This window comes from Alnus glutinosa, chromosome 12 (genome assembly GCF_958979055.1).
Source record: "Alnus glutinosa chromosome 12, dhAlnGlut1.1, whole genome shotgun sequence".
NCBI lineage: Eukaryota > Viridiplantae > Streptophyta > Magnoliopsida > Fagales > Betulaceae > Alnus > Alnus glutinosa.
In genome coordinates this window covers 15,727,463-15,751,935 of record NC_084897.1, presented here as the reverse complement: position 1 = coordinate 15,751,935, position 24,473 = coordinate 15,727,463, and the positions used below count along the sequence as shown (strand labels likewise).

Here is a 24,473-nt window from a genome sequence, read left to right as displayed (position 1 = left end):
AGAAAACAGAAACCGGATCGAGTTAGGACTTAGGTACCCGTGGATTCTCTTCTTTTTCCTTTGGGCCGTTGATGTAGCTTCAGAGCAACAAGGTTGCTTCTTGTCTTTTTTCTTTTTTTTCTTTTTCTTTTTTTTTTTTTTTTTTTTGGGCCGACTCCCTGCCTCTTGGCCCATCTTTCTCTTTGATTTGTTTTTCAAAAATAAATTGACCTATCATCACCGAAAAAATTCTTGAGTTTGTGCACCCATGTATAGTCGTTACTTCTGAATATAAATCTAGAACATCTGTTTACTGTCAGCATCGATTTGGTGTAATCAAATTCCGATCTATCATTACAATAATCTTTTTCTTCTTTTATAAACCCAATTATTTGTCTTGTAGTACCAATAAAAAAGATCAAAAATCAACAAGTATTAGAAGAGAAACACCATTCCAACCAAAACTCACAGTATAGTTGAAAGGCTTCATGTTTTTTAACGAAGCGCTTGTAAACGTACAAGGCCACAATAATTATTGATCTTTGTCTTAAGAGAATTTCAGATCTGACACCCCAAAATTTCTTTCCACAATTTGACAAATCGAAATAAAAAGAAAAGTATGGACTTATCTTGTTTTTCTGACGAAGGCGAGCACTGATTCGATGCCAATTGAATACTGATACGTCATAGTTGAACGTGATCTACTATGTATGACTGTAGATCTATATAGATCTGTCTTGGTCTAGTGATGATCTTTGAAGGAAGAAACCACAGGCCAGTTTCAGCCATGATTTATCGCGTAGTCACCGTTGCGGATATTTTTTTTTGCAAGAAACGATTCGTCGTTTCCCACAGACGGCACCAAACTGTTGGTACAGTTTCCGGTACGGTGACGTGTTGCCTTGTGATTCGTTGCCTTCCTCGATGTTCGTTCTCCTCGTAATCTGCAAAATAACAAACGGCTCGTCGGGGGTGCCGACCGGACCCCCACTCCGATGCCTAAGTCAGTTCAAACTTATTTTCTGGAGAATATCAGTAATCTCAAGAGTTCATAGAATCTGTTTTTTAATACCTGGCGTAGTAGTCTTATTTATAGGCTCACAGTTATAAAACTGCTAAAATACTTGGAGCATAATCTGATTAGGAGTCTGAGTCCTAGATCACATAGTCTTTAATTTTATCTTTCTGGAATTCAAATTGGGTAGTAGAGTCCAAACTGGATATGACACTCTCTTTAGCTAATGTCATTCTATTAGGTACCTTATCCCATATTTGATGGGATAGAAGTCTATCTTGATATACTCGAGATATACGTCTTTTTGGAGATAACGAATGGTCTTATAAATTGGGTCTAATCTTGCTGGGCCGACCCGATGGGCTCGACCCACATGTCTTTGGAGCTAATTATTTCTCCAACAATGTTATTGTTTGCATTATGGTAATCCACTAACTAAAATTTTTAATCGTCAAAGCCATTCCTCTAATCATAATTAACTTTAGAATTGAGATGACCAAATCTGTTCTTGATATGATCTTATTAAAGAGTATGATTTGTGTCTTGTGTAGAGAGAAAGCAAGTTGGAGATACTACATCAGTAATTGGGGGACGTGTAGCACCCTCAACTTGTGTCATGTGCATACAAGTATAGAACAAAAACCAAAGCCCTTATAAAGAATGTGTTTTAGAACATGAGTAATTCTATACATTGCACTTTTAATTTTACTTTACTGATGTGACATTACCGATCGGTTCTTAAACTTGTCTCTATTTTTTATTTTTTAAAAGAAAAAACTGTAATTATCACTCTTGATCTTTCATCACTTTTGCAATCATATCCTTAAATTTTAAAAAACGTCAATTTAGTGTATCCATATTTCAATTTTTTTCAATTTCATCAATCTGTTAAGATTTTCAGTTAAATTCTGTCAAATTTTTCAAAATATCCATTTTTTTTGCAAATTCTGTTAAACCTCGACCAATGCCTAAATCTTTGCAATTTTTTTTTTTTTTTTTTTTTTTTTTTTTTTTTCCTAAAAGAAAAGGAGGGGTGTTTTAAGAATTATGACACCCCTCATTTAGGATTTAATGTAAAATTTTAACGGAGGGTTGAAATTGAAAAAATTGAAAGATAGATTCACTAAATTGACATTTTTTAAAGTTTAGGAGTATGATTACATAAGTGATGAAAGATCAGGGGTGATAAGTAAAGTTTTTTTTTTTTTAACAAAAAAGATTCAAGGATTAATTGGTAGCTTCATACCGATAAAGTGAAATAAAAATGTGATAAATAGCATTTCTCTTTAATATAAAAAGATTTAAAATGTTTAAAATTGTTCTATATACACGCATGTCCGATCCTGAATTTTCATAACGTGGGCAGGTATCAAGCCCTTTGTGACTCTCCTCCATTTTGATATTCTCAAAGCACTAGTAGATAAATAATGCTATCTGGTTTATGTGAATTTTTGCTTTAAGACTTTTGGTGATCGAATCAAGCTTTGGATCACAATGAACGAACTAAATGGATTAAGTATATGGATTATTGTACTCATTTTGTAAGAGTGCCTGATGCAAATAATAGCTTTATTTTTTATTTATTTATTTTTAATTGAATAAGGAAAATGGTTACAATGGAGGATCCTTCCCACTTCTGATCCAAAAAGAAGAAGAAGTTGACGATCTTATAAATGAAAAAAGGGTGGACTCCCCAACAATAGACTCAAACCGAACCAAAACTCTGCTGAAATAAATAAAAAAGGTAAGAAATGGGTCTAACAAATAATTCAGTTCTCTCAAAGGGGTGCACAAGGCAGTTAAAAAAGTTAAAAGGGTAGAGAGTAAAGCAAACCCATCTGTTCCCCCACTTGGGAACAATGACAATAACCCGAAGATAGTTGAAGCGGTAGAAGTACTGAAATAGTCTAAATCTGGAACTGTAAAACAGAGAGGCCCCAACACAAATTCAGATATAAGAGTCTCTCCTAAAGACATTCTAAAACCCAAGCAAAAAAATAAAACAGAAATAAATAAACAACAAAAAAGCCTAAAAATCAGCAACTCTAGTGACCAGGGAATTTAAAGTTAATGTATGCAACGGTGTATATGAAGTTAATATTGACATGTTTTTTTAAAATTTAAATAGTGTGGCATCTTGTACGCCTTTAGATCATAGATGCGCCAACTTTAAATCCGAATTTAAAAGCATTCGAACATGTGATCATCAGAGACTACTTATGAGACCCACCTGACCTATTGAATTTTAATTTGATTAGGTGAATCTTATAAGTGATCTTTTACAATCATCTACTCAAACTTTCTAAAATTCGGACAAATATTTTTAAACGATTTTTAGGTAGCTCAAGCAACACAATTAGCAAGAAGAAAGTTAGGTGCACAATTTGCACCGACGCAGACTGCTCCACCGATCATAGTGTATTATTGGACATCGCGGTCTCGTTTTTCTCAAGAAGCCGCTCAACGGATCCTCGTGATGGTTACGTCGATGCATGGGTTTGGTAAAACCTGATCGAGATCTCGCGTCAGCCTCTTAGAGGATGGCAATGGTGGCCAGGCTGATGAGGACCATCACAATCCTGTCGCAATAATTGGCTTTGGATTCACATTCATTGACGTGACCATGATTAAAAAAATATCACCTACATGGAGTAAGCAGAAACGTACAGTACTATAAATATAATGTATAGGACTGTGGCAATCATCAACAACACAAGCGGAACTTGAAGAGTACTGTCCAGCAAAAAACTCAGACATGGAAATTCATCACCATCAGCATCCTCTTCTCTTGTACCTCCTTGCTCTGGCCTGTTCTTTGGCTTGCACTGAGAGTCTTAACCGGACAGATTTTCCGGCTGGTTTCATGTTTGGAGTGGCGTCGAGTGCTTACCAGGTATATATGCAAACTGCACTAACATTCGTATGCACGTATTTTGAACGAAAAAAGCTAGATATTATAATTTTATCCAACATTATTAATGTGGCACTCAAAATAAATATATTACTTGAACTCTAGCTGATCATGTTATGTTTGGGGTTTTTATTCCTTTTGAAGTCCGAAGGTGCTGCAAACCAAGATGGAAAAGGGTCCAGCATATGGGATACTTTCACTAGGACACATCCAGGTTCCCCCCCCCCCCCCCCCCCCCCCCCCCCCACTTCTCTCTCTCTCTCTCTCTCTCTCTGTGCATGACCATTTCCTTTAATTTGAGACATTTTCCCAATGTATTTTGATTTTCTTTTTGTCAATCTAGCATGTAGTATTTTCTTAAATGCTTGTAGATATTGAGGGCCCGTTTGGTAAGTAATTTTGTTGTGAAATATTTGTGTGTTGTGTAGTAAAAAGTGATTGATGTGATATAAAATTTGAGAATATTTTATAGAAAAGCGGAAAATTTTTGTTTTATAATGGGTTTTTTTTTATTTAAATAATAATAAAAAAATGATTGATGTGATATAAAAAGTGTAAAAAAGTTGAAATATTTTTTTTTTTTTGGGACAAGTGAAAAAAAGTAGACGGAAAGTTTGAGTAGTTTGCCAAACTAATCCTCAGACTTTTTGGAAGGAACAGAAAGAAAAAGAAGAGAAAAATGGAAAGAAAAAGAATAGTCCCCAATAAGTGCAGGAGCACTAATCAAACACGTTTTAATGTTTCTCAAGCCTACTACTAATTACCATATAACTCATCTTAAATAAGCCCCATTGGGTGGGTAATTTACTAAGCAATAACCAAATCAACCTTAAGATAGTATGAACCTATAAGTCAATGGACTTTAATTATTAAACCGTAAGAAAAATAATGAATGCAATCTCACCTACAAGTAGAGTCAAGTAACCCACCTACAAGTCAAGGAAATTCTGTACATCACTGTTGAGAAAGTTTCTCTTTCATTTGTAATCTTATAATATCTTCTGATGTAACAGAATAATATTTCAGAATCACGGAAGAAGCAAAAAAATATGGAAAAGAAAATAACAACACAATTACATAAAACACCAAAATTTAAGTAGTTTTGCTTAACAAGCCTACGATCAAAGAGAAATTTACTATCAACTATCAAAAAAATGGAGTATAAAGAGCAATACAAATAGAATCACTTATCCCATCTCATGCTCACACAAAAGGATAACTAAATACCAAAGAAAAATGGTGAGAATACAAGTGAGACAGAACTGACTTATCACTCTCCCAAGAGCACTGCCATTGTCTTCACTGCAGCAGCCTCTCTTCTTCGTTTCTGGAGAATATCTGTTTTTTGCACACCCCTCATTAAGTCCGAATCTTCACACAAGGATTTCTTTTTTTCACAAAGCTTCGGGAAGAATCTAGCTTTTGGAAGAAGCTTTACAGCTCACATTCACACCTGTGTGCAGGAAAAAATAAGTCAAAGATTGTGGGGGGCCACGGTAAGGCTCGATAAAAAATCAAGTCACTGTCTCATCTTCCTGCCCAGAAAAATGGGGCTGCATAATCAAGTATTTAGTTGTAGGAGCCTCTCCATTTTACATAATCATTCTACTATTTAATTTTTTTTTTTTTTTTTTTTTTTTTTTTTTTTTTTTTTTTGTATTTAACAATATACATAATATCAAGTCATTTAACAGTTTAGATTTTAAATAACGTGCAACATCTATATGCAACATTATTTCTATAAAATTTAATTTTGACTATGAATGATTTTTTTTCTTTCACTTGAAATGAAAGAGAATGATAATCTGTCCATATTATAATCACACAAGGATCTGTTTTAAACTCCATCTTAATTAAATGTCCTAGATGACATATGTTTCATATTGTAATTAAAATAAAAGTCAGTTTTCTCTTTCTCATGTGATAGTACTGTAGTTTGATGTTTGATTTTTTGATTTTTTAATTTTACCACTCAATCCAATGACTATTTATTAAAATTTTGTGGGGCAGAAAAAATTTCGGACCATACTGACGGGGATATAGCTGATAATTTTTATTATCTTTTCGAGGTATGATTAAATTACTGTATCCTCTTAGCAAATAAACCAAAAGATTAATACTACTATTTATACTTATTTATCACGCTCGTTTTAAACGGTTTAATTTAATATATTTTAAGTTATAAAATTATTTAAAATATATCACATCAATTAACATAAAATGAGTATAATAAATAAAAGTACGTAAATACAGCACTAACCTGACCAATGAATAAGTATAATAAGAAGACTGAAATGTTTCAGGATGACATATCTCTGGTTAAAGAAATTGGTTTCGATTCGTTTAGGTTCTCCATCTCATGGCCCCGATTACTGCCAGGTAAGTCGTAAGAATATGCTGTCCTTTTTTTGTTGGGCTATTAAAAGAAAAGAAAAAAAAACATCTGATTTGACTAAAGCTTGCTTTTGTTCTTAGCGGGAAAAATTAGCGGGGGAGTGAACCGAGAAGGTGTTGCATTCTACAATGACCTCATAAATGAGCTCGTACATAAAGGTAAAATTTCCTACTAATTTATTGTTTGGATTGTTAATCGGAGAGAGTTTTTATGAGTCTTACTTGTTCAAACAAATAGGCTGACATGCCAAAAGGAACTAGATCATGTGGGTTCAGATTAACTTTTTGGCATTTACAGTCCAAAATGCTATCAATCTAAAAGATAAAATTACTGAAAATCTCTATCACCACATGCCAATAATAAGGCTAATTATCATAACTTTGGGGTTTAGCAAAGCCACTTCCTAATCAACTTTGACTAAAATTTAAGCAGGTTTAGAACCTTTGGTAACGCTATTCCATTGGGATCTTCCACAAGCCCTTGAAGACGAGTATCGTGGATTCTTGAGCCCAAACATCGTGTAAGTTTGACATACTCGTGAAAATGCCTTTATGCAACGGATTCAAGAAAACATGGGTGGAAGGATTTTCCTTCAATTCCTTCTATTATACTTACATATGGTTAAAATGTTTGTGAAAATTACGTGCTCTTTTAAAAATGCACGTGAGAATTATAGATATGGATATCTAGTAATTTATTGTTCAAATTGCTAATGGACAGTAAGTATGAAAAAGTTTCTTTTGAACTCACCTGTCCAAATAGGTGGCGGGCTACCCGAAACCTGATCGGACAGGTAAGTTCCATAAGAACTCTCTCAAATCTTGTTTTGAGAATTATATGCATTTTAGAAGAAAACTTTATCGGCATCCAACCTTATAATCAATTTCCAACAATCAGGGATGATTATCGAGACTACGTGGACTTGTGCTTCAAAGAATTTGGTGATAGAGTGAAGCATTGGATCACATTCAATGAGCCAAATTATTTTGCCAGTGGAGGGTACGCAACAGGCACCAAGGCACCTGGTCGATGTTCTAACTATATTGGAAATTGCACGTTTGGGAACTCAGGGACAGAACCCTATATAGTGGGCCATAACATCCTTCTTTCTCATGCAACTGCTGTTAAACTGTACAGGGAAAAGTATCAGGTTCGTGCTTCTAACATTACTTTCAGATAACTCTTTTTAATAAATCATTGCTTATACTTACATGGACAAAGTTTTTATTTTTTATTTTATTTTTTTATTTTCTAATGAATGAGATTTCTGTTCAAGATTATGAAGCATGTTGCAAGATTTCTGGCTAGTCTCCAATCCCAGTTTCTATCTTTCAACATGCTTCATAATCTTGTGATGCAGGATAAGATCAACATTAGTTTGGATTAATCTTGTGATGCAAGAGAAGATCGACATTAGTTTGGATTTATTTTTATTTATATATATATATATATATATATATATATATATGTGTGTGTTTTTTAGTTTTTCTTTTTCAATAAGGATTAGGTTTTCCCTTTTCTATTAGAATTATGTTTCTCTTTTCCTATTAGGATTTGTTTTAATTTTCCTTATTAAATTAGGAGGTACCTAGCCTATATAAAGACATCTAGTCTTTTGTTATTTTCCAATCAAGTTTTAAAGCATCAATTAAATTTAAGTCTTCCAGAGTTGTTTCTCTATTTGCTTATTTGGGGCAATTATGGTATTTCTCTTCCCTATTTGTTATTTTCTTTCTTTTTAAATACTATTTTCAATCTTCGATTTTTAGTTTCTACTACTATTATACACTGTCAAAACAATCTTAATTATTATGTCCTGCGTCATCTTGCCTCCACTTTACTATGCGCATCATATACTACTCTATGTCCATATCTTTCGGAAAGCACTCCATCAAGATGCCACCAATCCAACCATAGGTGAAAGGGGATAACTTCAATCAGGTATCGGCAAAAACTTATTGGTTTTTGCCCTCCAATGAGAGATTCACACATCAGCATCAAACAAAAACAGTAAATTTTAGCAAAACTTAGCAAAACACCGGATGAAACCCTTTTTTTCACTCTTTTAGTCTTTTTTTTTTTTTAAAAAAAAAAAAAAAAAAAATTTCCCAGCCACCGTCACCACGCTGCCGCCACTGCCCCACACTGGGAACCACCGCCATTTCCGCCACTCCTTCATCGGTAAGTTCAACCTCTCTCTCTCCAACAACATCCTCTAGCTTTTGTGTTTTATTTCTTCTGTTTGGTTACTCAGAAAAGTGTGGGAAAATAATTTCAAAACTCAAAATTCGCTAGAAAAATTTATAACAGCCGCTGTAAAACCACCGAAAATTTCTAGATCTCGCCGGCCACCTCTAGATCATCTCCGACCGGCGAGTTTTGGAACTCAAAAAGGGTCCGAAAAAAGAAAAGAGAAACGAAGATATTTGGTGTGTTGAGTTTGAGGGCATTGGAAGCAAAGGGTCCAAAGAGAGCGGTGGTGAAACGAAAAACAACCAAAATGCCCCAGTCCTCTGGGAGTCAGGGGTTGTCAGTGACAATTTCCAACGACTACTTCCAAAACTCCATGAGAGAGAGAGAGAGAGAGAGAGAGAGGGTTGAACTTACCGGTGGCGGAGAGGTGGAACCGGTGGTGGAGGAGCGGCGGAACCAGCGGTGGTGGCGGCGGCGGCGGCGTCTGGGGTGGGTGATGGCTGTGGTCGACGGTGGCTAGTAGAATTTTTTGTCCTGTTATTTTTTTTTTTCATGCTAAAAGAATGAAAGGAAGGGATATTTTTGCCAACACTTGTATTTTTTGTTTTAAAGTGATGTGTCAATTTCTTATTGGTGGGCATAATACCCTTATTTTTTGCCTTGACCGGACAGAAGTTGCGCTCTAGGTGAAATATTCTTTCGATCCCCCCCACTATAAATTTTATAAACTTTCTAGCAGTATTTCTCAATTTTAAAATCTTCCTCCAACTCCATGTGCAGCTTTGAGGAATCTTTACCTTCCAAAAACTCTTCCCTTTTCAATAAATTCTCCTTTATCCAAACAACCCAAAGAGAACTAGCTTTTGCAAATACACTCCATGTATGTCTCATTATCCTTCCTTTTTTGGAACACACAACTCTCAAGCCACTTTTGCTTTTGCTGCACCTTCCTCATTCCCATTCTATAAGAACCGATTGAATTTTGCTCAATAGTTTTAATAATTTTCTTTGCTAGAATGAAAATTCCAGTCCAAGATACTTGTACGTACACTATATAGAATAGATGCCAAGAGTTGCAGCCTACCAACAAAGAAAAGCTTTCTAGATAAACTATGAATCGTTTCTACCAGTAATTTTCTCCAAGAGAACTGAGCAATCTGCAGCACTTAACCTTATTGAAATCAAAGGAACTCCCAAGTAACCAACCAGAAGCTTCCCTTCCTTGGTCTGCAAACATCCCAGTAGCTGCTTCTTCACCATTTGCGATACAACAAAACAATAGAAAGTCCTGTGGATTACCTCGAACACTGCATCCCTAGTTTTTTCATCCGTGAATCTAAAAATATACATGTAATTCTCCACAGAGAAAACTTCCACTTTCCCAAAATTACTCCACATGCTATCCACAGTTTTCTTAACAAGAAAAAATGGTAATGGTTTATCAAGAAATTTCCGAACAATTCACAATGCCTTCTTGCACTACTTCCATTGGTGGCTTGACAACTATTTTTCCATTAACCTTTTCGGGTTCAAAGAATTGCAGTGCTCCTATCGATTTTTCAATTTTGAACAGACTTCTCCAATCTTGAGTTTCGATTCTGCTCTCCATTTTCTTGATTCTTCTTCTCCTCCACTCTTCATGATTCTTCATTATTATCAGCATTTCACTCCATGTCTCCATTTCAGCTTGTTCACTATCAAGATTATTGACAATCCTCTATTCTTCCCCTCGATTCACAATCTCTATACTTCCCGATTCAGACGCCTACCTCAAGTTCCATACTCAGTTTTTCCTCATACCTGCTATTTTCCTTTCCATTTTCATTACTGCTCTCCTTCTCTTCTATATCTCCTTCATCTCTACGCACTTATTCTAAGAACATACGTCAATTTAATAGACTAGATTGAAAGATTTATTTATTTATTTGTTTTAAATCCAATTTGGCGGAAAATTTTGTCTTTTCAAACTTAGAGGTGATAATTTGTGTTCTCGTGTCTGGATCAGGTCATGTCGATGCATAGGTATAAGATTATGTAGGTTAGACCTAACCCGACCAATTTAATTCAACGAGTCAGACCTCTTAATTATAATCCACTAATTTCGTGTTGAGTTTGTATAAAAAATTGACAATCTTAATGTTGCGTGTCAGGTTTGGGTCGTATCAAGGCATGTGTAAGATTATATAAGCCAGATTAACCATAAATTGACTCATTTAACTAAACATATTAGACCTTTCAACCTTAACACATTAATTTCGTGTTAATTAGGTTCCTATCATATTCGTACATCATGTCAAATTTAGTTAGGCCTCAATCAAATTGCATATAATAAGAGTTTGAGTCTTTGAAGATTTTACTACCCTTCCGTATAAGAGCAAACAATCTTTAGGGAAGAAACAAGAACAAAGTTGAAATTCTTGGATATATATATATATTCCTAATATGAATTTTTTTTTTTACCATATGCTTTGCAACCATTGCCTTTCAAAATAAAAATGCTTATATATATATATTAGTTTGAATGGATATGGTTAACCGAATTTGATGTAGGCTTCACAAAAGGGAAACATTTCAATTATAGTAGCTTCTTACTGGATGGTGCCCAAATTCCAAACAGTTGCTAGCCGCAAGGCTGCCTTGAGAGCTCTTGATTTTATGTTTGGATGGTAAGTTTTATGAGTTGGATTTTCTATTAGCTTTTATTTTGTGAAGACAATAAGAAGGACAGTCTTTAAGTAAGGTCTTGATATAATCTTTTGAAGCAAAACCTTAACTTAAAGCTTAAATTTAAGAGTTTACGACCAACAATTAATGTCTATCAATTATTTAATCTTTTTATTATTTTTTATGGAAGAATTTTCACTCACACTTAAACATACATACTCCAACTCCACCACATTATTCCTATAAAGAAACACATTTGACCTCAGAAACTGTGTTGTGGCCTGCATACCGTACCTATGAATTATTAGAATTTTATACTTAATGCCATTTTTGAAAGAACAAAAAAATCTTTAATTACTAAGATAAATTTGCGCTGGTAATGTTGAGTAACTTCTAGCTAGCATATTCAGCTCAAATTTCTTTTCCTGTCATTACTTTATATATATATATATTAGAATTATTGTCTTTATCTAGCTTCAACTATTCAAAGAAAAAGGTTACTTAATTGTATGCAATTTGTTAAACTATTAATTAAAACAATTAAATTCATCATTTACAATCAGTTTAAGCTTTTGAAATAAGTGGTTGATTAAAACATTGTATAACAACGTTTAAGCTTGGTAACTTAACACACTTCTTTTTCTTCTTTATTTTTATTGCTATTATTATTTGTGTAGGTATGTTCATCCAGTTACCTTCGGTGACTACCCTGAGACAATGCGAGCTTTGGTAGGGAATCGACTGCCCACATTTACTACATCGCAATCGAATATGTTAAAGGGGTCTTATGATTTCCTTGGAGTAAATTACTACACTGCAAGATATGCAGAAGACTCTACATCTTTTAGCAGCGTCAATCAAAGTTACACAACTGATAGCCATGTATATCTGACCAGTAAGCTCAGAATCCTCGACCTTGATGAGCTTACAAGTTAACCATATGTTTCCATTTGACACTCACATGATCGCATTGTTTTTGCCACAGCGGAGAAAGATGGCATTCCTATTGGTGAACCTGTAATCTCTCTCTCTCTCTCTCTCTCTCTCTCTCTCTCTCTATTTCTCCCTCTCTCACACACACAAATGCACAGATATGCAAACACATGAGACTGCTGAATGAAGATAGTTTTTCTTTAAACAGGGTCGAAAGAATTCCTCCACTCTAATCTATTAAACTGATATGTAATTAAAATTTTAAAAATATATATAAGAACCACAAGTGTTTAAATAATGGGGTGGTAATTCGTGTTTGCATGTCGAGATCAAGTCGGGTCAAGGCATAATTATAAAACTATATAGGTCAATCTTAACTCGGTCCCTTTAATTAAACAGGTCAGACCCTTAACCCTAACCTGCTAAATTTGTGTTGTGTTCATGTCGGGTCTGTAGGTCTTGTAAAAAATTGTTAACCTTTATGTCGAGTGTTGGGTTCGGGTTGTGCCGAGGCATGGATATAATTTTATTTTTGGTTCGTGGGTCGTGTCAAAAATTTTCATCTTTAATTTAAACATATGTCAGTTTAATAGATCGAGTCAGCCTAGTTTAAAGGAAAACTTTGTTCGTTGCCATTTTTAAATATAAATGAGTATAGTATGCCCTCGTTACACTAATCAAATTACTATGTCACAAATGATTTTGTAGACGGCTTCTAGCTGGCTTTATGTTTATCCAATAGGAATTCGAGAACTTGTGCTATATGTAAGGAGAAGTTTCAACAATCCACCCATTTACATTACAGAAAACGGTAAGAAAAACAAGCTTATATCCTTTTGCGTATGCTTTAGTTAGTGTACTTGAGATTACAATCACTAAATCAAGTTTCTATATATTTGTTCTTTTTCAGGAGTCAATGATAAAGGCTCGTTGCCGATTCAAGATGCTCTCAATGATAGCTTGAGGTTAAACTACCACCGCAGCCATCTGTCGAATCTCTCAGAGGCTATCAAGTGAGTGTCGATGCAGATAGGCTTTTCTTTGAGCCATGCACGTAAAATTAATTTGTAGATTAGAACCCTAGGCACACTAATTAAAAGAAAGGGAAAAATACACTTACTTTTTTTTAGATGAATAAGTAAGCATATTATTAACAACTAAACCACCAAAACAGAGTTACACAAAAGCAACTCAACAAAACCATCCAAACTGCAGAAACAAAACTGCAGCCAAACAAAACAACATCTCTCGACAAAACAAAACAAATTGCAACCAAACAACAACAAACTAAAAATAACAGACTGGAATTAGTTCAAAACAGAATCATCTAAATTCCAAATCTGACAAAGCAAAACATTTTCTCTAGTCTTCTTGAAAGAACCTTTCCCAGAAATCCGGGTTCTAACATCCCAAAATATCCTCTTAAGAATCTGCTCCTCAGTATAAGGAACTCCACAAAACCGAATAGCATTTCTAGCTTTCCATAAACCATGTATAGCAGATCCAAAAATCAACCTACACAAAACCCCCAACATAGTTTTCTTCTTCCAATTTCTGCAACCCTCCGTCAACAAAACCTACCAGTCAAGCGAACAAGGCACACCAGGACACCTCTGTATACAAGACTTCCAAATTCTGGAACTGAAACTACACTAAAAAAAAAGATGATTTCTACTTTCAATAACATGATGACAGAACCCACAAAGAGGATCTCCATTGAAACCCCAAACAAGAAGGCGATCACTTGTTGTTAACCTGTTTTGTACTGCTAACCAGAGAATAAAGGCATGTTTTGGGATAGCATAAGGAAATCAAATCAGATGCCACCATTCAACTTCAGCTTTCTTATCCCTCAAGAAATTCCAGGTTTCAGAACTCACAAAAGAACCATTCCGAGCAATCTTCCAAACTGGCTTATCAACATGGCCCAAAACAATTTCAGGTAGTTGACTTTGAATAGCAACAAGATCCTCAGACCTGGCCGGATTCCAGCACCAATTCCCATTACTCAAAACAGAAGAAAGTTTAGAATTTAGCCCACTTCTAGCATCATAAACAACCCGAGAACCAAACCTCTCAATCAACACACCACAAGGATGCCAATTATCAAACCATAAATGAATATTCTGACCATCTCCAACCTCAATAGAAATAAAGTCCCTAACAACATTCCGAAGTTTAAGAAGACTTCTCCAACACCAAGAACAATCCTGAGGGATGTTCACACTCCAGAAACTCCTACCTTTCAGCAAGTACATTTTAATCCAAGCAACCCAAATGGATCCAGCACAAGCAAATAAGTTCCAGATATGCCTCATAATAGAAGTTCTATTCCAAACTTCTAAATTTTTCAATCCAAGACCTCCCTCTTTCTTAGGAAAACAAACATCATTCCAAGCTACTTTAGCTTGAGCAGAATTACTATCTTTTCCATTCCACAAAAACCGATTAAACTTTTGACTAATATCCCTAATAATCTTCTTTGGAAGGATGAAAATCCCTAACCAAAAGACTTGAAGACTATAGAGAACTGAGGATAACAACTGAAGTCTTCCAGCAAAAGAGAGGTTCTTTGAGGTCCATGAACCTATACGGCCTGAAATTCTATCAACCAGAACCTTACAATTAGATGCAGACAACTTCGTAGAGATCAAAGGAACTCCTAAGTATCTGATAGGAAAATGACCCTCCTTCATCTGTAGTTTATCCAACAAAGAGATCTTCAAACCAGAGGAAACACCCGAACAAAAAAAAGAACTTTTTTCCGGGTTAGCTTTCAGACCAGATAATTGCTCAAATTCCATAAGAGCCGCTTGAATGATAGAAATAGATGACATATCAGCCTCAGAAAAAATGAGAAGATCATCTGCAAAGCATAGATGGGTTAACTTCAATTTAGAGCAACGGTAATGGAATTTAAAACCAGAACCAACAGAAGTGTATTCCTTCAAAATCTGAGATAGCACTTCCATGGCAATGACAAACAAATAAGGGGAAAGAGGATCCCCTTGTCTCAGCCCCTTAGCCCCTTTAAAATATCCTGTAAGAGTACCATTTAAAGACACAGAAAATCTAGGGGAAGTTATACAAACTTTAATCCAATTGATGAACTTTTCTGGAAACCCGAAACAAGCCAAACATTGAATAATAAAATCCCAGTTTACAGAATCATAGGCTTTCATCAAGTCTATTTTCAAAGTACACCGAGGCTTGCCATCCTTTCTATGATAATTTCTCACAAGCTCTTGAGCTAGCAACACATTTTTTGCAATGTTTCTGCCAGGAATGAAAGCAGATTGGTTTCTGCTAATCATAGAATCCAAAATGGGAAGAATTCTATTAGAGAGGAGCTTAGTAATGCACTTATAGATCACAGTGCAACAGGCAATAGGTCTGAAATCACCCATACCAGCAGGGTTAGGCTTCTTTGGGACCAAAGATAAACTGGTTGCATTTATCTCCTTTAGAAGGAAACCAGTATCAAAAAAATTCTTTACTGCAGCCACAAAATCCTCACCTACAACCGACCAAGAAGCCTTGAAAAAATCCGCAGTAAACCCATCCGGGCCAGGGGCCTTATTAGGCTTCATGCCAAAAAGTGTAGCTTTAATCTCCTCAGCTGTAACTTCTTTATTCAACAAACCAGCACTCTCCATAGAAACAATAGGAAAAATACACTTACCCCATGAACTGACACTTCTTTCGCACTTACCTCGCTAAACTACCAAATGCGACACTTACCCTATGCAACGACAATTTAAATGCAAGGAAATCTGACAGAAAAATGAGCACAAAATATGCATGTGCTTGCCCCCCTAAAAAAGAGAAAATTAAAACATGAAGAAAAAAAAATAAAGAGGAGTGGTTGTGTAACACCTTTGGATTTAATTAATAAGAATAATTAATTTAGAGAGTTCCTGACAATTCTTCCCAAATTAATTTACTTGTAACTAACAGGGAATCTATCCTCTAACATATATAAGAGTGAATAAAATTCTGAAAAGCGGAAAACAATGATTTGAGTTACAATTAATACCTAAAAAAAAGCACCTCTTAATTAAACAATTACAATCAAAATCCATAACAACGGCAACTAACACAAGATACATCATCAGTAAGATCCAGAAATACCAAAATACAATCAAACTGCCTATGACTCTCACTCCACATCCAAGCCTGATGAAGGACTCTATGCTTCAACTCGATGTAGAACTGCTAAACTGCAAAATACTGAGGTGTTTCATAGGTGGAAAAGTAATTACATAAGTCCACGATTTAGTAATTAAACATCACATAGAAGTAACAAATTCACAAAACAAGGCTTAATAAAATGACTTTTCATCATTCCATACCTTTTAGAAGGATTTAATAAAATGTTTAAGAAAATATTTGATTATGAATGTAAAGTAACAAGTTCACAAAACAAGGCTTGTCTTTATGACAACTTCACTTTGAGCTATTTAAAAATAGTTGAGTTTAAAACAAAACATTTTTGCACATTCCATTTACTTTAAAATCATAACCTTATTTAATCACATCATCATACTCGTATCTTACCCTCATTTAGTTCAGGCCACCTTATCATACCTTTCCATATCGGTACATGAGGCACCATAGCATACTAGTACATTAACCCTCGTATTGTAGAGGTTAGGGTAACATACCAGATTCCATATAGGTAAACTGTATCGTACCAGCACCTCCCTATAAAGCACCATAAACATACCAGTTAGGATGTCGTATTGGTACCTCAGTACAAGGTAACTGTAGTTCATACTGGAAAACCCATTATTGAGTAACCGTAACGCATATTGATACCGCCCATTACAAGGTAGTTGTAACTCATACTGGAAAATTTTCTTTTATTAAGAAATAAGAATAGCACCCAACGATGTCGCCAAAAAAATTATTTTATTAAGAAATAAGAATAGCCCATCTTCGGTTGGCACGGATCGTCCACCTAATCACTAAGATGCGGTACGATCCATCTTCCCTAAGTATGAACTATCAAATCTCTTAATTAGCATACACGTAATCAAGTAATAAGCATAACTCATCTTTCGGCAAGGTATAAATTGTTCTACCTAAATTAAACTAACTAGGATGTAGAGCAATTCATCATTCCTAGGCATGACCTATTAAACCTCTTGATTTTGTGTCCATTAAAACCGTTGTAAAACCATTCTTCATACAATCACACAAAATACGAAGGTTGAGGTCAATAAAAATAAATGACTTTCTAAGACAAGATAAGAAGTTTATTAAAATTAAATATAAACATTAAAGCATAATCTCAAGATTAAACAACCATCATTCATGTTCATAGAATTCTCAAAGAAAAACACAATTACACCATAATTACTTGGAATGGCTACATCAATACCCTACGGATGAATTAGCTGCTCATGGAGTTGCTGGAAATCGTTTTTATCAGAGAGAAATCCATTCCAAGAAGCTGCTGGAACTTTGAAGCACTTTTCTCCTTAAAACTAGCCTCGGAGAATGGTGAAAACATTGAACGTTTGGATAAAGCAAACATTAAACGTTCTAGTGGGATGCTCTAACAGTCGGATAAGGAGAATGGTGAAAATATCGATTTTTTTTTTTTTTGGGAAAAATTTGGTTTGTCACACTTAATGAAATTCTTTTATAAAGCAGATTTTTTGTATAAACTTATTTATTTTATTTTATGTTTCGGGGTATTACATTCTCCTCTCTTTATTAAGATTTCGTCTACGAAATTTCTTTTTTAAATTGAAATCTTCGGAATTCCTTTAAGAGAGATAAAATCTTCTTTTAAAACCTTTGTGAGCGTATAAGTTTTAATTCGCACGTATGCGTGACAATCATTGACAACCATATCATAATGCAACCAAGTTGATAGTTAATACTAAAGATTATCCAACCATAGTAACCACCATCGTGGTGGAAAATAAAACATAATAAAAGAAAAATAATGTCAGAACAAATCCCAAAATAACAATAGGCCAAAGCCTAAGGTCAACCAAAATAAAAGAAAAGAAAACAACAAGCTAACTACTCGGTCGCTCCATCGCCTGGGAACATACTGTCATCGATCACAAAATCATCCACATCCAGTAATTGACTGTCTCTCCTCCGCACAATGCCCTGGATCTCGACAATCCTCTCCATCATGGCGTCAAGTGCTTGTCGCTTGCTGGCCATCCTACCCTGCTCCTAAACGAATGCTGTAGAGAGTCTCCCTACCTCCTAGTGCAATGTCACCATCTCTCGCTCTTGTCGGGTCACTATATCCAGGATGCAAGTGATCACCAAGGAAAATTGCTTGGAGTTGAAAAGCACATACTACTGTCTAACTTGCTAGCAGGATTCTTGAGCTGGTGCAGTCACTACCGGCTTCCGCACATGAACACCACTTGCTCGGAAGAATCAACTGGTGAATGGTCCCTCTGAGTGCGCGATACTTTAAGTGGCCGTGGATATATGGGAGTGCTTGTCAATGTGGGTGATCAGTGCTCAAAAGGTAGTGTCATGACCGCATCCATGTCGTCAACCTGCCTTATGAGGGAGATGGTGATGAAGGCGAAGTTAACATGCAAGCACGTCAGGATAGTGTACAAGCAAATTGCTCAGTCAAAAGTGATGAGACTTTTGCCCTTACTTGGGTCTACTTGGTTGGCAATGATGCAATAGACCAACCGAAACTCGACTGGCAGCTAGTTGAGAGCAAACCCTTTAGTCCCCTCCATGGCCATGGCGTGGGGTCGTTCCTCTGCGAAGCACTCTACGGGTACTCTGGATTAGTAATCGCAGAGTGTGGATGATTGTGTTGATCAGCTTAGGGTCCACTTAGATGTGGTGACTGTGAAGCCATGTCATGAAGTAGCCCTCGCCACGTTCATAAATGTTCGCGTAGAACTCACAAACCAACTTCGTTGCCGCAGGTACAGACTTAGAGATCATCTGTGTCCACTTCTTGAACTCAAAAAGCTTTGGGATCCTCTGGGAGAGTCTCCTGATATCAAGTAGATCTACACCACTCTCCACAAGAAAGGCTCATGCATAGTAGCGGTGGGAATGCTGAGAAGCTACCTCAGCATCCACAAATCTCGTTGCGTTGAAGATACAGATTGGTGGTGCCTCTAGTACTAGTTCGACGGGTGTGGTGGTATCTGTTGTCTGAGTCAAGGCAGATCCCTAGGCTAATGTCAAAATGTCCGTCTCCTCAATCTCAGTCTCAATCCCGCGCCGAGATTGTGCATGCCATCATCCTGTTATAGCAAAAAGCCAATCAATTTCTAACTTAAGTGTAACCCTAGCTATGACTAGTGACTCTTCAAATTCCAACACGGGTGCGGGGGGTAAATCGTGTCAAATACAGAGTCAGGTCACGAATACGGTACAATGTAACCCAAATGATATTGGTCAAGGTATTATAGAAAAGGTTATTCATGGGTATGGGCATAAGGCCTAACGAGGTAACCTTGTCGGGGGTGTTTGGGAAAAGTCTGGAAATTACCCCACTGGCCATCCCTGGGTATATCGAGTGGGTGAATGACCCTATGGTATGAAAATGGGTGGGTTTTACAGCATGGGTTCTCACCTAGTCATTTCACCGAACTCATGGTGTTCATGAAAAATTTGGGCATGGCAGGGTCATGGGGTCAATGGGTTCTTCCCAAAAAACATGTTCACAACAACATTGGTACCCCATTTATCGCAAAAATTAACAAGGACCATCAAGTATTAAAGGAAATTTTCCGATTAGGCAATTTTTTTTTTGCAATTTCGAAATGGGTTCAATCAAGGTCATGGGTGTCAGATACATGCTACCCAACCCTCACAATCCAACATAAAACGATCCTATAACACCTAGGTACCGTAATTTTTTTAAATTAAAATGTAGGTTTTGAAATTTCAACAAAATTTGAAAAATAATTAGTCAAAAGTGCACATACCTTCTTAATCCTTGAAATTAAGCATGGTTCTTCAAGAAACAAAGGAGAGATGGGTGAAATTTTCTTTGGAAAGGTTTGGATTGAGAGAAATGAGAGAAAATGAGGTTTTGAAAATGGGTTTTGCCGTTTAAAACTTGGTCTTATCGCATTCTGGTAAGGTCAAACGTTTGGCCTCATGTTGAGCGTTTGACGTTGAATGATCGGCACAACCATTAAACGTTCGGCCTGCATTAATATATATATTTTTAAAAAGAAGAGGAACTTCTTTTTGAGGAACAACACTTTAAGTCAAAACAAAGAGCGGTCCACTACCCCAAAAGTGCAACCCTCACCTAACTATAAGGTGCATGTGTGTGACCTAATTATTCTAACTACTACATACAAACTAATTACCCCATGTGTGATAAATCATAGACCTATCATGGAATGCTAAGACTCACAAAATACTTGATAAACAACAAGGTAAGAATTCTAATATTATGAAAAACATATTTGAGGTTCAAAAGTTATCTTTTGGAGGATGGAACTACACCAAATTCCACGTTTCCCCTTTCTAGGTTTATGGTTTGCTCGAATGTTAGAATGAAGGATGTGGGATAAAGGGCTTAGTGTGCTATTTATAAGCATGGAGAATGGATAAAATTAACTAAGGTGGCTAAAAAGTAAAGTACTTTTCAGGCATGATCAAACTTTTGATAGGGTTTGTCATGTTGGGCGTCATGCACATACAGAGTAAGCGCAACAGACGCTGATCCCAGGGAAATTTTTGCTTCAAGATAAACAAGCCTAGATAAAACAAATACACAAGTTTGGGGTACTTCCAATCGAATTTGGCTTCTCCTAGGCATGTAGAGCTATTTAACTCTGGCTGAGATTCTCCTTCATGTTGAATGATCAAGAACAAGTTCTTGACATTCTTAGGGTTCTTGATTAAACCTTCAGATCTTCTCTTTGATTACTGATTATGACCATGAATGTGGACTCACAAACTATATCTACCTCTTTTTGAGGTATTCTTCTTAGAAAGGTTTTATTACCCTTTCTCAGAGGAAGGTCAGCCGATCGCTGATGAAGCTAGGCGATCGAGGTCTAAAGGCTTCTTTTGGCAACTTTTCATGGACGTGCTTAACAATTATGAAAAAATCGTTCATGGAACTGGCCAGAGCCTAGACCAACTGAATCGAATGTATCCATACGGTAAGTTCGGGTTCAAGTCTGAGGGATCAGGGAAAGTGAGAATGTGATTCCTAACGTGAAAGAAGACAATTTCCCGATAGTGAGAGCAGGAATGAATTGAGATGAGCACAATCAGATAAAGATAGCGGTGAGCACGCGGCTATCCCAGTGCGATGTCTCGAGCATGATACCTACGCTCCCTTCCTCTCATCAGTCTCAAATCAATAGAACAGGTAGAAGCATAACCTTGAGAAAACCAAATATTCTCTCTTGAATATTTCTCACGATTCTCTTTGCACGTTCTTACCCCTTTCACACAAATATTTGTGAAACTTGAGTCTCGCAGTTTTTCAACTTATGAATCGATAAATTCTATCAATACTGAATCAGTGAATTGGTAAATTATGCTTCACTATGGTCCTTTTATTTATAGGCTTGGATTTACAATCACGATTGATTTAAGAGATAAACTGGAGTTGTCGTAAAACTAGGACTGGAGTAATGGATGAACCAAGACCTGGCAAGACTGGAGCCACAATAGAACTAAGACTCCTAGTCCTATCCTACTAGGAGCACGACCAAGGGGGGAAAGTAACTCCCCTTGCCCCTGCACCACATGGCCATAGGCTCAATGCTCATTTAACTCCATTTACACCTTTGGAATAAATTCCAAGAGCCTAAAGCTTTTTAATCGCTTAAGCCCTTAGAAAATAAATTCCTAAGCCCAATCATCTCTAAGTAATAACCCATTTAGGAATCATATTCACTTGACCAATTTTTTATCAAATAAAACAATTCAAATAAATAAATGCAAAACCAAGACTCAAATCAAGCAGTCAATTTATATCAGCTCAAAGAGGGACCTAAAGGAAAAAATATTAGCTTCAATAGGTCCATGGCAATATCACACGACACTATTAATCACAATCGATTCCACTAAACAAATGTGGCTGCACTCTAATATGAAGTAATCATTGTGACATAGTTATTTATTATATATTGGGATTTGATTCATACACAACACCATCACAACAACCACACAACAACCGCTCACATGAGGGTGGGCCCCAGTGTGTGGGGTCCACCCTCATGTGAGGGGTTGTTGTGTGGTTGTTGTATTGGTGTTGTAAATTTAACATTTTCCTTATATATTACCCCTCTATAAAATCATTCGGTGGTTGAACCAAAGTCATAGTAACTTTGTTCACTACCTCTTTTCCTTGATAATCGGATTTAGTTACATGATATTTCCTTTTCGTACACTGTGAGATTTAATCTCATGTTGCACAGAACAAAATTTCAGTAAATATAGCTAAAACACTCAGGCCCAAGCTTTAGGATAATCATTCACATTAAATGTACATCAATGTGAATATTCCTTATCTCTGTATTCCATGAAAAAGTATTTGGATTCCTTATTGAAAAGTGTGTTCCCACAATACTACATGTGATCACCCAATGCACAAATATGTAGACCATAGATATGATTTCAGTCTCATACATCAAAGTGACCTACACTTTATATATAAGTTCACAAATTTCTCAAGATTTAGTGTAACTGTTATAAGTTATCGCACACATACATCATTCTTTATCACAATGTTGAAAGAATGATAACTCACGTAGCCTGTTCGATGCATGGCACTAGCTTACTCTTACACTAACATATCAACCCGAAGCCCTACCTGCTTCGCTTAATCAAGATAGATCGTTAAGGTTGACATGTTATAGTTTAGCTAGATGGATTTTCCAGGTCCATTTTCGACTATGAACAATCTTTTATAAGTTTCAAGGACCTATGACTATGATCTTCTTTGTGATAATCTCATTACTCATGTCATAGTCAAATACAATGTAACTTAGGGACCTTACATGTATATAATGTGAAACATTAAAGTATATGTCCAATGTTCAATATTATAAAATTATTGAAAAACATCATCAATGCAATTGGGGTTTTGGACACCAGTCCCAACATGTTGAACGTTCAATAAGAAGGTAGGGAACGTTATGGGTAATGACAGCTCAAACGTTCTAGTGGGATGTCGAACATTTTTAATAGGGCAAACATTGAAAGTTCTAGTGGGATGCTTGAACGTTCGAATAAGGAGAATGGTGAAAATATCAAAGTGTTTGGGGAAAAATTTGGTTTGTCACAATTAATGAAATTATTTTAATTTTAACTAAAACATTGGTGTTAGTTTAGAAAGCCTATCGAGGAGGGCATCTCACAATTATCTGCCTGATTACAGGGGACATTGCAATTGTAAGGGACCAATTGCAGGGATCTCAATCCGAATAAATGGCATATCTATTACATACTTATTATTATTATTATTATTATTATTATTATTTTTCTGAGCATATCTATTACATACTTGAGTACTAATTCAAAGGTATTAACGAGTACAATTTATTTTGGCAGGGTAGGAGCTAACGTGAGGGCATACTACGTGTGGTCATTTCTTGATGACTTTGAGTGGGAATTTGGTTATACTCTTCGGTTTGGCATCACTTACGTAGATTACAAAAATGAGTTGAGAAGATACGTCAAACAATCTGCTTTATGGTTCAAAAGTTTCCTCCAAAAGGAAAATGTCATCAGAAACCCACCTTTGTTATATCCTGAGTAACAATCAGCTTTGTAGAGACAGCTGGTTTGTTGTGCAGAACCTTTTGAAGAATTTCAGATTGAAAAATAAAGTGACTTCTAATTTAATGTGCGTGTGTGTATCATGTAACAAAATATTATAAAAGTGGAATTTAAATGACACAAATATTTTGTTAACAAAGTGGAAACTCAATTTAGAGAAAAACCACTCCGGGGCAGTCAAACCCAAGATATCCACTATTCAGAAGACAAAGCTAGTTACAAAGCAGTAACACTCATATATCCTTATGCAGTAGTCATACCTTGAACTCTGATATGTAACCCAACACGAACGCCTCCTAACCAAGTCTCCTAATTGAAGGGATCTTCAATGGAATCCTTTACCTTATGGCTCCTCTCTAAGATAGACTTCACACAAACACAACAACGACACTTGGCAACGGCTAGAGAGTAAGCGGATTAGCACAACAACTCCTAAGATATTCTCCCTAAGCATTATGAACTTTGTTAGTTTGTAATTGGCCACATTCTGTTGGACAAAATCACTTCTTTGTAAAGATGCTTTTTATTAGGGATTCCGCTATTCAGAAGTGTCTCCAGAAGATTATGCACATTTTGCAAGTCAAAAATTTCGGTTCCCTGCCAGTTGTCTAGAC

General features: G+C 36.0%; 1 protein-coding gene and 1 long non-coding RNA gene across 2 annotated transcripts; one reads left to right on the top strand and one right to left on the bottom strand.

Annotated features, from left to right (window-relative positions):
• Nucleotides 1-3,706: 3,706 nt before the first annotated feature.
• Nucleotides 3,707-23,923, top strand: LOC133852739 (beta-glucosidase 17-like). Its single transcript, XM_062289490.1, has 13 exons — nt 3,707-3,887; nt 4,050-4,119; nt 5,916-5,974; nt 6,209-6,284; nt 6,381-6,458; nt 6,733-6,820; nt 7,198-7,450; nt 11,044-11,159; nt 11,835-12,052; nt 12,143-12,174; nt 12,799-12,901; nt 13,001-13,103; nt 23,632-23,923. Exons 1-13 carry the CDS (start codon nt 3,750-3,752, stop codon nt 23,837-23,839), a joined length of 1,542 nt encoding a protein of 513 aa, XP_062145474.1. The 5' UTR covers nt 3,707-3,749; the 3' UTR covers nt 23,840-23,923.
• Nucleotides 18,014-20,221, bottom strand: LOC133852740 (uncharacterized). Its single transcript, XR_009895970.1, has 2 exons — nt 20,031-20,221; nt 18,014-19,343 (listed from the first exon to the last, which is right to left on the bottom strand). It is a non-coding gene; the product is annotated as an uncharacterized LOC133852740 (long non-coding RNA).
• Nucleotides 23,924-24,473: the final 550 nt, after the last annotated feature.